General features: G+C 47.2%; 1 protein-coding gene across 4 annotated transcripts in view; it reads right to left on the bottom strand.

Annotated features, from left to right (window-relative positions):
• SMURF1 (SMAD specific E3 ubiquitin protein ligase 1) overlaps positions 1–13103 on the bottom strand; it is a 45574-nt gene extending 32471 nt beyond the window's left edge. For 2 of the 4 annotated variants that reach the window (XM_027743019.2, XM_027743020.2), the window contains exon 1: positions 12872–13103. In XM_027743019.2, coding sequence (XP_027598820.1) covers positions 12872–12926 — 55 coding nt within the window. In that variant the 5' untranslated portion in view covers positions 12927–13103. The remainder of the gene's footprint in view (positions 1–12871) is intronic. The other 2 variants (XM_027743021.2, XM_027743022.2) reach the window with 1 other exon arrangement.
• Positions 13104–14643: the final 1540 nt, after the last annotated feature.

The raw sequence follows: 14643 nt of genomic DNA, 5'->3' as shown, positions 1-14643 counted from the left end.
GTTGCAGAGAGCAAAACAAAAATAGAGTTTAGAATGAAAACAGATAAGTAGAGCATGCCTGTAGCATTCTAGCACAGATTTTTCTTTTTTAAAGAATAGACATTTTCACTGCAAAGTCAGTCTCTCAACAGTGGCTCAACAACAATGTGTGGACCTTCCTCCCCTGGGCAATTTTTATTAACAACTTGCAAGCTACTCACTAATGGAAACTCCCTTTCCAATCCTAAGTGAATCCAGTCACAAAGGCTGGGATCTTGGTGAAAACGCTGTAGTGCATTATTCTGACCAGGGTGTTTGGTCACAATTTTCTCAACATTATACATTCATCACTCTGCCTGCAACAGCACCTGTTTGCTGTTTTCCTTGTACAAAATGTCAGTCTCCATCACATCAATAAATTCTAATCCCACTACGGCTCCGAGATGCCTCGACCAAAGGTATTACATAAATAAACTGGAGCTTGAAGGAAAAGATAGGATGCCTCTTCCAATACAACCTTAATGTCTGTGTTTCGTATTCAGACACAGGATTTTATGCAAGTGACTGACCACTTGGCTGCAGGACCCTGCAACAAAAAATACGAAGAAAGTTCTCTTAAACAAAAAGTTCTTTATCGAACTACTATATTAACACATCCAAAGTCCCAAATTTAACATCTAAAAAAACCAATACATGAGGACAGCTGGTTCAGTCAAAGCCTAAGACGTTTGCTTTCCACTTTAAATTGATTAAACAGATTCAATACACTGCATTTCGCATGGATGGTTAACAGTGCTAATATTCCAGATAAAATGAAATGCTGTATGAGGAAAATTCTCACTAGGGCTACCTCCCCCTGGATATATTCCTTGCTCTCACAGTAATTTAGTATAACGGAGGCCTAACAATTTCACTGAACAGGATTACAAAAACCAGCTCTTCACAGTTCATGGCACAGAAGCTCCCAGAAATATCTATTTCTCCACTACTTTCTCCACACAGGGAATGCACTTGAAAAACAGGCTGATGCGGCTTTGTGGGCAGCATAAAATAATATAATGTTTGTCTGCTGGTTTGTTTTTATTAAGAAGGTGATTCTTGTTTATCAAATAGTCAAGATATTAAAAGTCAGCCTTTTGTTTGCATTCATATCACTAAGAGCACACCTCAGAATCAGATATTGTCCAAGCACTGAATGACAAACTCTAGATAAAACCTAAAGAGAGCAAATTTTAATAAAAAATTTTCACGAGAGAAAAACCTTTAAACACCATTTCACTCCTTACTCCAATAAGCTATGTGGCACTAATTTGAAGTGATAGTGCTGTTCTTTTAATTAAAAAATGCCAGTAGGAGGTTGATGCAGTGGCTGATGCTGGAAGCGACGTGCTCACAGGGCACAGCTGAGGCTTTGTGTAAGGAATTAACACACGATTTCAGCTGGGTTAAGAGGCAAAACAAAACCCTTAAGTCAAAACAAACATATAGGGAGTGTTATTACAGGTGCTTGATAAAGTCATCTGGATGTTTGCCTCAATGCTGTTAAATTCTGGAGGAAAAAATAAACCAAGAAAAAACCAAAACACTCTCACTGCAGTTGTGCAAAGGCATGAATCTTGGTTTACCTATTTATGTGGAGGACTTAATTCATGTATATCCCTCCCCTTCCTACCTCAGAGCTCCTCTCCCACTCTCCTGGGTTGTTCCTTCCACATCTCCTGTCCACAGGGCTGGGACCAGGACCTGGCACCCCTCCTTGTCTCCTCTGGCAGATCATGGGAGGGTGGATTTGCTCTACCAAGCTACTCATCCCCATGAGTCCTGGAGCCCTGGTATGCTTAACATCTCTGCCTTCATCAAATTTGACTGATATCAGATGAAGAGCCAAAAATTAGTCCAGAGAAGAATGACAGGTGAGATCCCTTTTCAGCCTGGTAATTTTTTACTCTGGAAAGAAGATTAAGCTTGTCCCTAAGTTTATCCTCTGTAGACAGCTTCCATGTGCCAGGCTTCACTGCTGATTTGTGAAACACCAAAAGCCTAGAAAACCAATAAATTTAGAAGAAATCCCCCCCCCCCCAAATATTTGCTTGATCGTTTTCCCCTCGGTCTTGCAACGTTTTTAACTCCACCAGCCCACAGGAGGCTGGCAGCCACAACCAGCACATAAAAGAAGAGCTGTACATTGGCATCTGGGAGCACAACAATCCTTAAAACTGGCAGCTGCTCCTCCTGATACAGCCTCCCTGGGGAAGGAACATCCCAGAAACAAGCAGGACGTTCTGCCTTCACTTGGCATATGGAGCAGCAAAGAGAAGTCAGCTTATCCAAAGGCTTCTCTTATATTTACTCACCACTCCTACAATGACTATTTCAATCACGTTTACACTACCAGCATCACCTCAGACATCACAGATAAATCTGTTTTCTTCGGCTGTTTCAAAGTCTGCTTTCTCCCTGCACACTTGTAGGATTTACATCCTAAGGCAATGAGAAAAAAAAACCCGTTACTACTTTCCAACTGGGCTTTATTTTCTTTTTTTTTTCCCCTTTCTATCAAAAATAGCTCTCATCTACGTTCTAGTTCAATTTGGAAGTAGCACATGCAGACTTGATAAGCATCCTGCGAAGGAAATGCCTTGAATTGCAGACTACTTACAACACATTTTCCCAAGCAACTTTCTATAAATCCCATTTGATGGCTGGTTTGCTAATTTCTATTGAAGTTTATCAAAACATTATTTGTAGACAAGCCCAATTACTTCTCTGATTGCACAAATAAAAAAATTATAAAAGAAATGACTGTGGCTGGAAGTCTAAGCCAAGCTGTTGGGTTACACTGAAGTGTTATTTATCCTGTTAGCCGACAGACCTTTAACTGCAAGGAGGTATTTAATTTTAAACTAAGGAACACAACACAGAAAAGTACCTATTTACATGTTTCTTTTGTCTGACAAAGTCTCCTTCTCGACCATGTAAAAGCACTGCTAAGAGCTGGTGACAGCCCAATTATTGGAGCTGATTCCATTACCCTAAGCAGATCTAGGGGTTGCAGGTTGGTGTCAGGCTGCCCGGCTGCCTCTCATAGCTTATTGTGCTGGAACAGACACATTGAAAAATATCTCTTAACATTCAATTCCTTAAAAACCTTGGAAAGAAGGAATAAAAGACGTAGGTGTTCCTATTATGGTGTATTAGCTGTAAATGTAACATACTGTATTTTAGTTAATTATTGCCCAATATGCAGAAGTCGGTCTTACAAAGAGCCACACACTTATTCCCACAGCCCGTGCTTTTTACAGGATGCTGGATTATTGAATGAGTGACAGGATCTCTGGGAAAAGGGGCAGAGATGTAAATCCGAGTCTGGTTACATCACACAACTTGCTTACATCACACAATTACCAAGTTGTATGAAGTCATTAAAGCCTGAGTTCACCACTGAAGCCCTTCTGAGTCCAGAACATCCACGGGCTGATGGACCACTCCATGTTTCAAAGAGCTGAACCCCTCCCTGGCACCTCTGAGCTCCCTAATTTCACTCCTGCCTTTTAACCTCATCCCACCTTATTTCAGCACTCATCTGTGCAAGGGGGGGGGGCTCAGCAGAAGTATTTTCACCCTGGCTAGAAACAATCTCAGGGGTGAGTTCACCACATCAGCCCATCCCAGCATACACACGCCACACACAAGAAATGGCTGGGAGGCGAAAAATCAGAGACACAGAAGTTCTCTGCAAATCCCCAAAGCCACAACATTTCAGGCATTGTTTTTTTCCCACCAAGCCCTTTCTGCTCCCTCTGATCTGTTCAGCTGGGTGTTTACAGACATGTGAGATATGGAGATGCCCACTGCAGTGCTCAGCCTGACTGTTACCCATGTGCAGATGTTTTTGAGAAAGAGATACGAGGGACACTGCTTGGAATTCCTAGGAATATATAGCTCTGAAGCAAACAGCTTTTCTACAGCCCAGAAAATTCACCCAATTTCTCTTTCGAAGGCTGACATCAGACCTTTAGCTTACATTCTGAACTCAAAATTAACGGATTCTCTTCCTGTTAATGTTAAAGAAACCCCTCTCAACAATGAGGTGTCTGCTAATCAGACTTACACTTGTAGGATATGACACTTCTGCATTTAAATCAGAGTTTAAAGAGAAGTTCCCCCATGCTTACAAAAATGTCTCAACGCGGGAAAAGAAGCAAAACACATCAGCTGCAAGGATGAAGAACAAGGATTCCCCTGGAAGTGCATCAATCACCGGAAGTCTGAATCAAATTGAAATTCCTCGTTTTTCTAAACTCTGCACTTGTGTAGTGAAAAAATTATTTTAAGGCACCAGCACAATCCATACACTCAGTTCATTTGCAGTCTGGAGTTTTGGTGTTTTGGGGTTTTTTTTCACTTTTGCTCTCCAGGAAAATGGAGCACATGGATTTCAAAAGACGCTTCCTTTCCAATAAACTTTGTGGGTCACACACCCCGTGTACTAAAGGATGTAAAAACACTGACCACAGGGACTGAATTTTCTGCTGTAATGTCCAGTTGGCTCAGGGGATGCAACACAGAACCACATCCAGGTGTGAGGAAGAAAGGTCAGGACCATGAAAAAGAAAGTTCAGGCTGATGTTAGGAGTTGCCAAAATAAAGAAATTATTTTTCAATATAAATAAGAAGGCAACTGTCTTCTGTGGGGCTTTAACCTTTATTTTCAGGAGAAAAATACAAAGGAGAGCTTTTAATACAGTGTTCTGGAAACACCAGGAAGATTAATCAGGAACACAGATTCAAATACGTGCAAATTTAGTTTGCTATTTTGTGAAGTAAACAAGATATGGAAAATTTAAATTCATAAGAACTTATGCATTTTATTTTAGTCTAATTATTAGAGGAAATAGGCAGATTTTTAAGGAAGACAAAAATGTATACATATGAAAAGGTCAAAAAACCCACCATTTTTCCCAATTCACTCATCCAAAAATGGCATTTTACTCCAAATAATGAAGTGTATCTAGAAAGATCTCATCTACTTGAGAAAAAAAGATTGAATCCTATCAAAAATATTTCTTTACCTACTACTGCACACCTATGAAAGCGAAAACTACTGCAAGAGAAGGATAATACCAGGCTACCTATGAAGGGAAAAGAAACACATTTTATTTTCTTCAGCAGGGCTTCTTCATGATGGGCTGGGAGAGAAACATCCACCATTCAGAAAAACCAATCACGGGTAAAAACTGTACATTAGTGAGGACATTCAGGGACACACAACACTCCTGGTCAATAATACTTGGGAGTTAATAGTGTGGTTTAACACGGCCTTCATCCCTAAATGGACAGCCCCGGGAGAGACTCAGGACCCGAAGTGTAAAACGGGAGGCTGCTACAAACGCCCGATTCCACGGGATTTTCCATCGTTTTCTTACGGTTTAGGATTATGAGCTTAACCCCTCTGAACTGCTCCATCGCACGGGAGCCACCGCGGGGCCGGGGCTCGCCGGGACCCTGCCAAGGACAAGCCCCTCCAGCTGTGCCGCGGTGAGCACAGCTGGAACAGCTGCCTGCGGCACCCGCCGGCACCGCCGGGATTGTGCATTATTCCTGCGTGTTGCTCCCAAACAATAATGGATTGTTTCACCCACAAAACAGACGAACAAACCTTCCATTTAAATACTTTCTGTTAAATTGTATTAGTATGCGGAATAGTGCCCATATCCTCCAAAAAAAACCCCCAAACAAACAAAAAACCAGGGAAGAGGATTTTTTTCGTGGGGGAGGGGAAGACGAGTAAAGCAGGCTCTGCCAGCTTTATCTATCTATGCTGTGAATTGGGTAGCCTTGGGGATTTTTGCCTGCTGTGCTTAGTGTCCTTGACAACAAGCCAGTTTGAATTTTGGCCTTTAACTTGACAAAAATGACTTACTGAAGAGGAAGGCATCAAGCTATTACAGCCCTGTGGAGAGATTCTTTCTAAAACAGCATGGATGCTTACTCTGCCAATTCAACTCAAGCATCCTCAGATTTATCATCCAGCTCCTACACCCCCAAAGATTCACCATGTCCATAAGAGAATATGTGAAAGAAAAACTTTCAGCGTTTTTGCTTTGTCTCCCCTTCACATTTTACGACTTTCACAAAGAGACAGAAAACAGTAAAATATCCCGAGGGATCCCCTCTCACAAATTATTGAATTTCCCTTCAAAGGGGTGTGAAGCAAAGTTGAAAAACATGTAGCATCTTAACCTGTTACGGGACCTACTGACTCCCTTTTAGCAAATATCCATTGCAGCTTTCTTCCAATATTACATTAATACTTAAATAAATATTTTTAAATTGATACATACACACTTGCTGTGTGGTTTAAGAAATCACTGCTGTCTCTGTTTTTCTGTTCCAAAGACTCCCAATACATGCACATACCTCAGCTTTTCACTGTTCAGCATCTTAGTGTGAATCCTTGAGCTAGACTTACAGGGGGAAGATGAATCTGCACTGAAGCAGCTGAAGTGTGACCACAGGTTTTCTTCCGCCAGTTTTCTCGCGGCAGGTGACAAATTTTTGGCAACGAGGGTCAGCAGACCAGCAAGGAGATAACATCTTGAGTTACTGCAGCAGCATTGCAGGAACTCATTTGTAAGCACCTGAAACATCACAATCTGAGAGTCTGAGAGTGGCAGCCTCCTCCCCACCAGCCAAATGCTCCGTGTCAACTACCCGCAGGCTCAACTCCAGGTTTTCCAACAGACGTGCCAGAGAAGGTGAGATGGTATCAAGGTAAAAAGAGCTGGAAGTGGATCAACTCTAGTGCTGTTCTCACTGCCAAAAGAGGAGGCATCCTGAGATGGCAAAGCATCGAGGACTATTGTGAGACCTCGACAAAGACATTCCTAAACCTGAACAGATCCACAATACAGTGGTTGTCAACAAGTACTTGGAGACTCAAGCTGTCCCCAAGTCCTTTGTCCCCTGGCAACTGTCGGTACAGGAAAGAACACATCATTTTCAGTAAGTTCATTTTACTCTGGGAGAACAGATCAGCATCTGTTTCCATGAAAAATATCTAAGCCCTAATACAGGTAAAAGCTTTCAATTATATTCCAGACTTCAGTCCTTCTCGAAGTAATATTTTGACTATTTCCAGAGGAATCACAATGGAAAAACAAAAAAAGGTTCAATTCCTAACTTAGGGAAAAAGGTGACAGATGGGACGTCTCTTCTAGCCTTTTTTTTTAAATATTCTCTTCACTCAGGTCTTAACTGAGTTGCTCTGCTGTGCTCATACCTAAACTTCACACCCAGCAGACCAATTTCATCACGTCTTCTCCAAACCACTCTGCCCTATCACGCTGCCTGCACCAAGAGAGCCCAAACCAACACGGCAGCCGAGTGAGTAGTTAACTGGAGAACCATAAATAGCAGCAAGTAATCCAACCAGAGTAATCCAACTCTAAGCATTTCAACTGGACTTGCTTCAAGTTGGGCAGCAATCCAGGTAAACCTCCAAAACACACACAGGGATGGTGTTTCCGTGCAGTACTTCTGGGACCCACCATGCAAACCTCCAGCCAGCCCAGAAGCACCCGAGGGGTCTCGTGGGTCTTTATTTACAGGGGCAGTTTGAGCAGCCCCGGAGTTGCTGTCAGGAAAGTTCTGCTACTGGCACTGAGAACACTGTGGTGTAAAATCAACTTCCTCCCTGAGAAATCAAACACTGCCTGTGTTACCCCAGAACTGATGATTAATTTTGAAACACAAAGAGAAAGGATGATGCTACAAATGTTTAGAAATGTGATAGAGCTGTTCCAGGAAATGGATGAGAAAACTGTTCTTAGACTGGTGGGTATTATGGAATAAAAAAGAAGAAACCATGAACTGCACAACCACATCCCAAATTGCATTTCTTTATATGAAGACATTCAATTTGACAAAAGAAAGTTTCAAGTTAGGAATAGAGTAGTTATTGTTTCTACTTTCCCTGCCTGAGGGGGATATTCAAACAAACTCCTTCTGGTGATTTAATTTACTTCCACCAGGACAATGGTGCTGGCACAGCTTTGACTTACTGGGAGAAACAAAAAAGGAGACTAGCTCCCCATAGCCTGCCCAGAGGAAAAGGCTGCTCTTTGGATTCCCCACTCGGGCAGCCCAAAAATGCCAGCTGGCTGGCTGCAAAGGCTGTGCTCTCCACTTCCTCCCAGGAAAGCAACATTTTATTTTATTTTTCTTAAAGTTCCCGTAGCTACATGCCCTGAGCCTCTTTGCCATCTCTATCCACGGGGCTCTGAACAGCCACAAATTTACCTTCAGGAAAAAGCTCCCGCCTCCCAAGGCAAATGGGGAAGGGAGGCAGAGGCAGATTAAGCTCCTTGCTCAGCATCACACAGGAAATCTGTGGCCAAGCTCCGTGTCGAGCTCCAGCCCCACGCTCCAATCGCGGCCGGGCCCCCGCTCCCCGCAGACGTGGGGCACAGAAAATCCTTGGGAGAACAAAATAACGAGCCGTGGATTTCGATGCGCTCCCAGGTCACCACGCAGGACAGGAATAAATTTGGAGCTACTCAACCGCCGCTTCCCACCGTGTTCCCCACGGCACCAAACTGGCTCGATATTCAATTCCGGCTGCCAGGGAGGCTGGGATGAGCAGAGAGCTGTTCCTGCCTTCCTGCCCCAGTGCTCTTCACCTGGAACCTGTGGTGGTCTTTCTGATGTCCAGCCCTAAAACTACAGCCACCCTATGGTGTATTTACCATGTCTGACAGAGGGATCCCTACACAGATATTCATTGTTTCTGACCATTGGACATGAAGTGTCCAGGTCACCAATATCAGTGTTGCCATCGATCAGTGAGTCAACTCTGCTGCATCGATCCATGCATTAGCCATGAAAGGGAGGCAAAGCATCCTGACATTTGGGACACATTTTAGCCTGTGCCTCTATAACAACCCTAAGTGAACACTGCTCTTAGGGAAATGCAGTGTTTTATCTTCTACTCAAAATCACTGTATTCCTTTATGGATTCCTTAAATTACAAATGGAGAAAGTCCCAAAGTCACCTATTTACCACCTACCAACTGGTCAGGCTGTGTGGCTGGGGGTTCCCTAAACTGGGCTGACTACAGTGAACTGGAAGTGTGTGCAGGATACTCCTCTGTGTCACTTCTTTCCTCTTCTCTTTCCTAGCTGCTGCTAAGCACCACCACCTTCCCTACAGGAATCAAACCTGTCACTTATGAATCCCCTCCAGCTCTTCCCCTCACCTCACCCACTTCATCATCATCTTCCTCACTCCTCCCTGATGCTTCTGACACTACACCTGGGAAGATTCTCACCTACACCCTCCTTCCAAAATTGCCACCACCAGCAGCACAGCACCTTCCCAGGCCAGGTTTTCCAAGGAGGAAAGCGTTTCTACCCCCCTGAGGACTCTGAACTGGAGCTGAGGGAGATGCTTGGAGATGATTATTTGTATTCTCCTGTTACACAGGCTCTGGCTTCTCTGTTAAGGAAACTGTTTTGCCATCAGTCCTTGACGTGGCCATCTATACAGGAGAGCTAGGAAGTGATCCATAAAGTTTAAACTAATGCCTTTCCCTTCCCAATCTTGTCTCAGTTCCATGATGGCCCCAGAAGCCAGGCAGCTTTTAACACCTCAGCTGAGCCCCTGCTGAAGAATCCACAACCGATGAAGCCACAACACAACCTGCAGCCTGTTTTGGTAGGAGAGTTCCATGTTTAGTCCATTTCTTCATGGCCTTCCCAATTCCATCTGCATCCTTTGCCTGCAAGCTGCCTGGAACAGGCGCGTCTCCGATACCCAGCACAGCGAGACTGCAGGTTCCACCAGTACTTGTGGGTGACAGAAGAGTGTGAGCAAGACAAGTTTGAGCCTTGGGCATGATGAACCCTTTGGAACTTCCCCAGGGAGCAGCGACTGCAGCAGCAAACACTGGTTCCAGGGAAGCACACGGGTAAAAAGGGACACGTGCTCTGTGGAGGATCCCGAGCTGACCGGGGAGCACAAGCACTCACAGTGTCACTTGATTCTTTCCATCCTGGTGTTGGAAAATCTGCCACTGCTGTGCTGCCCTGATGACAGCAAGGACAGGAAAAGACCACAGGCTTAAGAGGAAGTTTTACCTTACTTTGCCTAGATCTGCTCCAAGGGGCAAGAGACAAGGCCACGAGTATCTGTGGCTCGTACGTCACCAGCAGCGGTGAAGGGTTCAGAGGAAATAAGAGGAACAGGCTTTTGGAGGAACTGAGATATGACAGATGAGCATGTTTGAGATCCACAGAACACAAAGTCATTTTAACCTCCATCCAATTCACTGCTGATGGTTTTTTTCAATATTTCCATACAGGATGCATTATTTGCCATTTTACTTCGCTGTGATTTGCATCAGGCTAAGACTGACACTGCAAGCTGGGAGATCACTTCTGGGGATCATCAGAGGATCCAGAACTTTTAGATACATTCACACAAATAACCCCAATGTGCTGCTGACACAAGTACCTGTCCAATATATGAAGGAAAAAAATGATGTCTTTAAGAAGTCATGAGAGATTCACCTACTGCTCCCTTCCCATTGACACGGTGATGCTCACAGGAATCCCCAGCCTAAGTGATGTTTACCCAGCTATTTTCAGTACTGCAAAACTCAAATGGTTTCTAATCACAGGAAACACAAGGCACAGAATAAATCATAGCAGAAGAGGTCCTCTGTCTCGATCTAAATCTGCTCAAACCTCCCAATAGCCAAAGAGATGAGAAAACAACAGCCAGGTTGGCTGCAGCCATTTGAAACAGGTAAGTCAGCACCCAGTCCCAGCCAAGCCAAGAACTCAGATTGCCCAACAATTCCAAAGCTAAACCTCTCCCAGAGCAATTTATTTGTTGATTAAATACAGCAATTTTTGTCACACCACCCAGATTTCCTGCTTGTAAAAACAGAAGATGTGTTTGAGCAAGCAGGAGATTTCTTCAATACAGTTAAAAAATGGAGAGTAATAAAAAATAAATCCACCAAGTTGCTCAATAAACTGAAACTTCAGTCTCTTCCAGGAAACGTTCCCAGCTCGGAGAGAAGGCTAGTGCATGCTAAAATTTAAAAAGCATTTTGCTGCAGCATTCAGCCTTTAAAATTAAACCCAACAGCTTCTCTCTGTTATTTAAATGATCTCCTCCAGCTCAGAAGGGCTATGACCACGGCCTAAGTTACTTAACTCACATTTCTATTGACTGACTTGCATAAAAATAAGCCACATTAATGACTGAGCTGACATTTGGTATACATCACCACAAAACTCATTTCAGATCAAACATCATCCATACAACCTAAAAATATTTCCAGCCTTCTCGCGTCCAAGAAAAGGATTTTCAGATTTACATTATCCTCACAAACTTTGGTCTCCTGAAGCACCAGCGGTGCAGAATCAAAGGATTAAAAGAACACCAGGATTTTTATTTTATTTTGCCTCTGACTGAGTGTGTTATGTGCCAGGAGCAAGTTAACCTGTAACTGCAGTTTATCCAGCACCGTTTTCTCGTTACGTGCCAAGGATTTATGCACCCACAGACATGGGATTCCTCTCTAGGGATCAACACCGGTCACCCAGAGCAGCTCCGTGGCTCCTCCGGCCCAAGAGATCTCCAAGCACCCACTTGTTGCCTTTGAAAGACTGGATTGGACCTCATTTTTTTAATAATTCACACAGCAGCCTCAACAAGCAGGAACTGTGTCTCTTCCCATTAAAGGAGCAGGCTCGGCAGCGACCGGAGCAGCTTCCAAAAGACTTAATCCAGATCTTCCAGGGTACAACACAAATTGGTTTATCCATCCGTGCACCCTCCAGAGGCCTCTCGGGGAGGCAGGACACACACACACAGAGCCCCGGGTGTCACCTCCTGCACGGGGAAGGAACTTCCAAAGTTGAATGAAATATTTGCCAGGTGAGAGAGTAAGTCAGGGGGAAGGAGGGAAAATAATGAAACATAGTTTAAAAAAAAAAAAATGAAAAAGGCAAAAGCAACTAAATTAATGTTTTCTCGTTAGGAACTGAGTTCTCCTCCTCGGCACCCGGGAGGCGGCGGTGGGGGGGTTGTTAATTAAAGTGAAGTAAGGCAAATTATGAAAGGCTTTGCTGCAAAGCCAGTCTGTGGGAGAGGTGGGCCTGGGAATCCTCCTGGTGAAGAGGAGACCCCAGGACGGGGCAAGGTGGTGTGGCTGGAAGAAGGGGGGGACACGGGAACAACCCCATGAGGGAAGGTGCAGAAGAGCCCCCAGGAAGGAGCAGGGTGCCCTGGTCTGCTATAGGGGGTGCAGAAGAGACCCCAGGAAAGGGCTGGGAGGGGGCAAAGGGTGTCACAGGGAGCCCCCCACACACAAGGAGGGTGCAGAAGAGACCCCATGGAGGAGCACTGTGCAGGGGGGATATCACAGAGAACCCCCCAAGTTGGGAACAGCACAGAAGAGACCCCAGTGAAGGGTCAGGGGGTGTGTGTGGGGTGAACGGCACCTTCCACGCGGGAGGGTGCAGAAAAGACCCCAGGAAGGAGCAGGGCGCCCTGACCTGCTGGAAAACGAGGGCAAGACAGTGACAAACCCCCCCGGCCCCCAAATTTATGTCACCCCAAGGCGGGGCTCAAGCACCCCACGGAGGAGCGGGGGGGCAGGGAAAAAATATAAATACATAAGAGCGAAGAGGAGGCACCGTGGGGCCACGGAGGTGGAAGCGGAACCGAAAAGCCTTGGATAAAAGTTAAGCAGCGCTGGGAGCTCGGGCCCGGCCGCCCCTCCCCTCACGGCCAGGCCGGGGAGGGGGCGAGGGGAGGGGGGGAGCGGACCCCGGGCCCTGCGGCCACACACACACGGCGGTGCCGCCGCCCCGTTACCTGTGAGGCGGATCTTGATGCTGGATCCGTTCCGGCGGGTACCGGGATTCGACATCGCGCCTGGAGCAGGAGGAGGAGGACGAAGAGGAGGAAGAGGAGGAGGAGGAGGAGGAGGAGGCGGCAGCGGCGCCGAGCTCAACCGGCGGCCCCGCGCACCCCCGCCATGCGGGCCCGCCCGCTCCTCACGATGCCAGGGGGTCCCCGGCCCCGCGTGTCGGCGGCCACCGCAAGCTCGGTCACCTCAGCCCCGCGGAGCCCCCCCGAGCCCCTTCAGCCCCCGCAGCCACCGCCGCCGACGCGCCCGCCCGGCCCGGCCCGGCCGCGCACAACGGCGGCCACGCCCCCGACACGCCCCCGCGCACGCCGGAGGGCCGTGACGTCAGCGCGCACAGCGGCGCGGCCGCGCACGGGCGCCATGATGGGAAGGTCGGGGAGGGAAGGTCGGGGTGATGCGCATGCGCCAGAAGGGGTGAGGGGAGCGCCCCCTGGCGGGGGAGAAATGGAGGAGAGAGGGGGTGGGATGGGGGATATGGGGAATGAGGCGGGAATGGGGCTGGGATGGACGGGACGGGGGAATAGAGCTGGAATGGGGGGATAGGAGTGCACGGGGGCGGGATGGGGAATGGGAGGAATGGGGGGGAAATAGGGCTGGTTTGGGGGAATGGGGGTGGACTAGGGAGGAATAGGGGTGGGATGGGAAGATATAGAGGGGATGGAATGGGGGAATTATGGGGGAACGGGGGTGGATTGAGGAGGAATAAGAGTGGGATGGGGAGGAATAGGGGAGAAATGGGAGAATAAGGCATATAGGGCTGGGATGGGAGGGAATGGGGGGGACAGGGGAATAGAGCTGGAATGGAGGGAATAGGGAGTAATGGTGTGAATTTGGGGGAGTGAGGGGGCCTGGGAGTGGAATGGAGGCAAATAGGGCTGTCTGGGGGTGCAAAAGGGGTGCCTGGGGGTGAATAGGTGTTCTCGGGGGTGTGTGGGGTGCCTGGGGTTGGCACAGGGTTGAATAAGGGCTCTCAAGGGTGGCACAGAGGGTGGTCAAGCACTGGCCCAGGCTGCCCAGGGCAGTGGTGGAGTCACCATCACTGGCAACGTTCAAAGAATGAGTAGGTGTGACATTTAGGATTTGGTGGGCTGGGGTTGTTCAGCTGAAGGTTGGACTGGACAATCTCAGAGGTCTTTTCCAGCCTTTATGGTTCTCTGACTCCAAATGCTCCCCTGGGGCCAGGACACTGGAGGCTTTAATTAGAAGAATTACCTTTTTTCACGTCTCTAGAGTGAGGTTGGGCTGCCCTGAGGAAGCACTGCGGGTGCAGCACAGCAGCATCTCACCCTCCCTGCTCCCAGTGGATGCTCCATCCCATCCTATTGGGAGAAGCAGGTGCCTCCAGTCCCCCAGAGCAGAGCACCAAAGCCAAAACTGCTCTCCTGGTGCCTGCGCCCCAGGCAGGAGAGCTGGGGCCAGAGCAGGGCAGCTCCAGTGAGCCAGGCAAGCAGCTGCCTGCAGGTGCCATGCCTACCCCCCGGCAGCCTTGGTGAGCCATCAGGCACTGGTCCCAGTCCTCCAGCTGCCAGGGCAGGCAGCAGGCACATCCCAACACTCCTCAGCAGAGGGATGTGCGCTCTCCTCCTCCTTGCAGCCAGGGCTGCAAGGACGATGTTCTAACTTAGGGGCACAGCAGTGGGAAGGTCCCAGGGCTCTGTGTAAGACCATCTGTCACAGGTTTATGTCCAGCACAGGCAGGAGAAAAGTCAAAGAGATC

The sequence above is a fragment of the Pipra filicauda genome, unplaced genomic scaffold, assembly GCF_003945595.2.
Source record: "Pipra filicauda isolate LSUMZ 115617 unplaced genomic scaffold, ASM394559v2 scaffold226_size1812527_pilon, whole genome shotgun sequence".
In the NCBI taxonomy this organism is placed as follows: domain Eukaryota; kingdom Metazoa; phylum Chordata; class Aves; order Passeriformes; family Pipridae; genus Pipra; species Pipra filicauda.
Note: the sequence above shows the minus strand (reverse complement) of the source record. Positions and strands in the feature narration are given on the sequence as shown.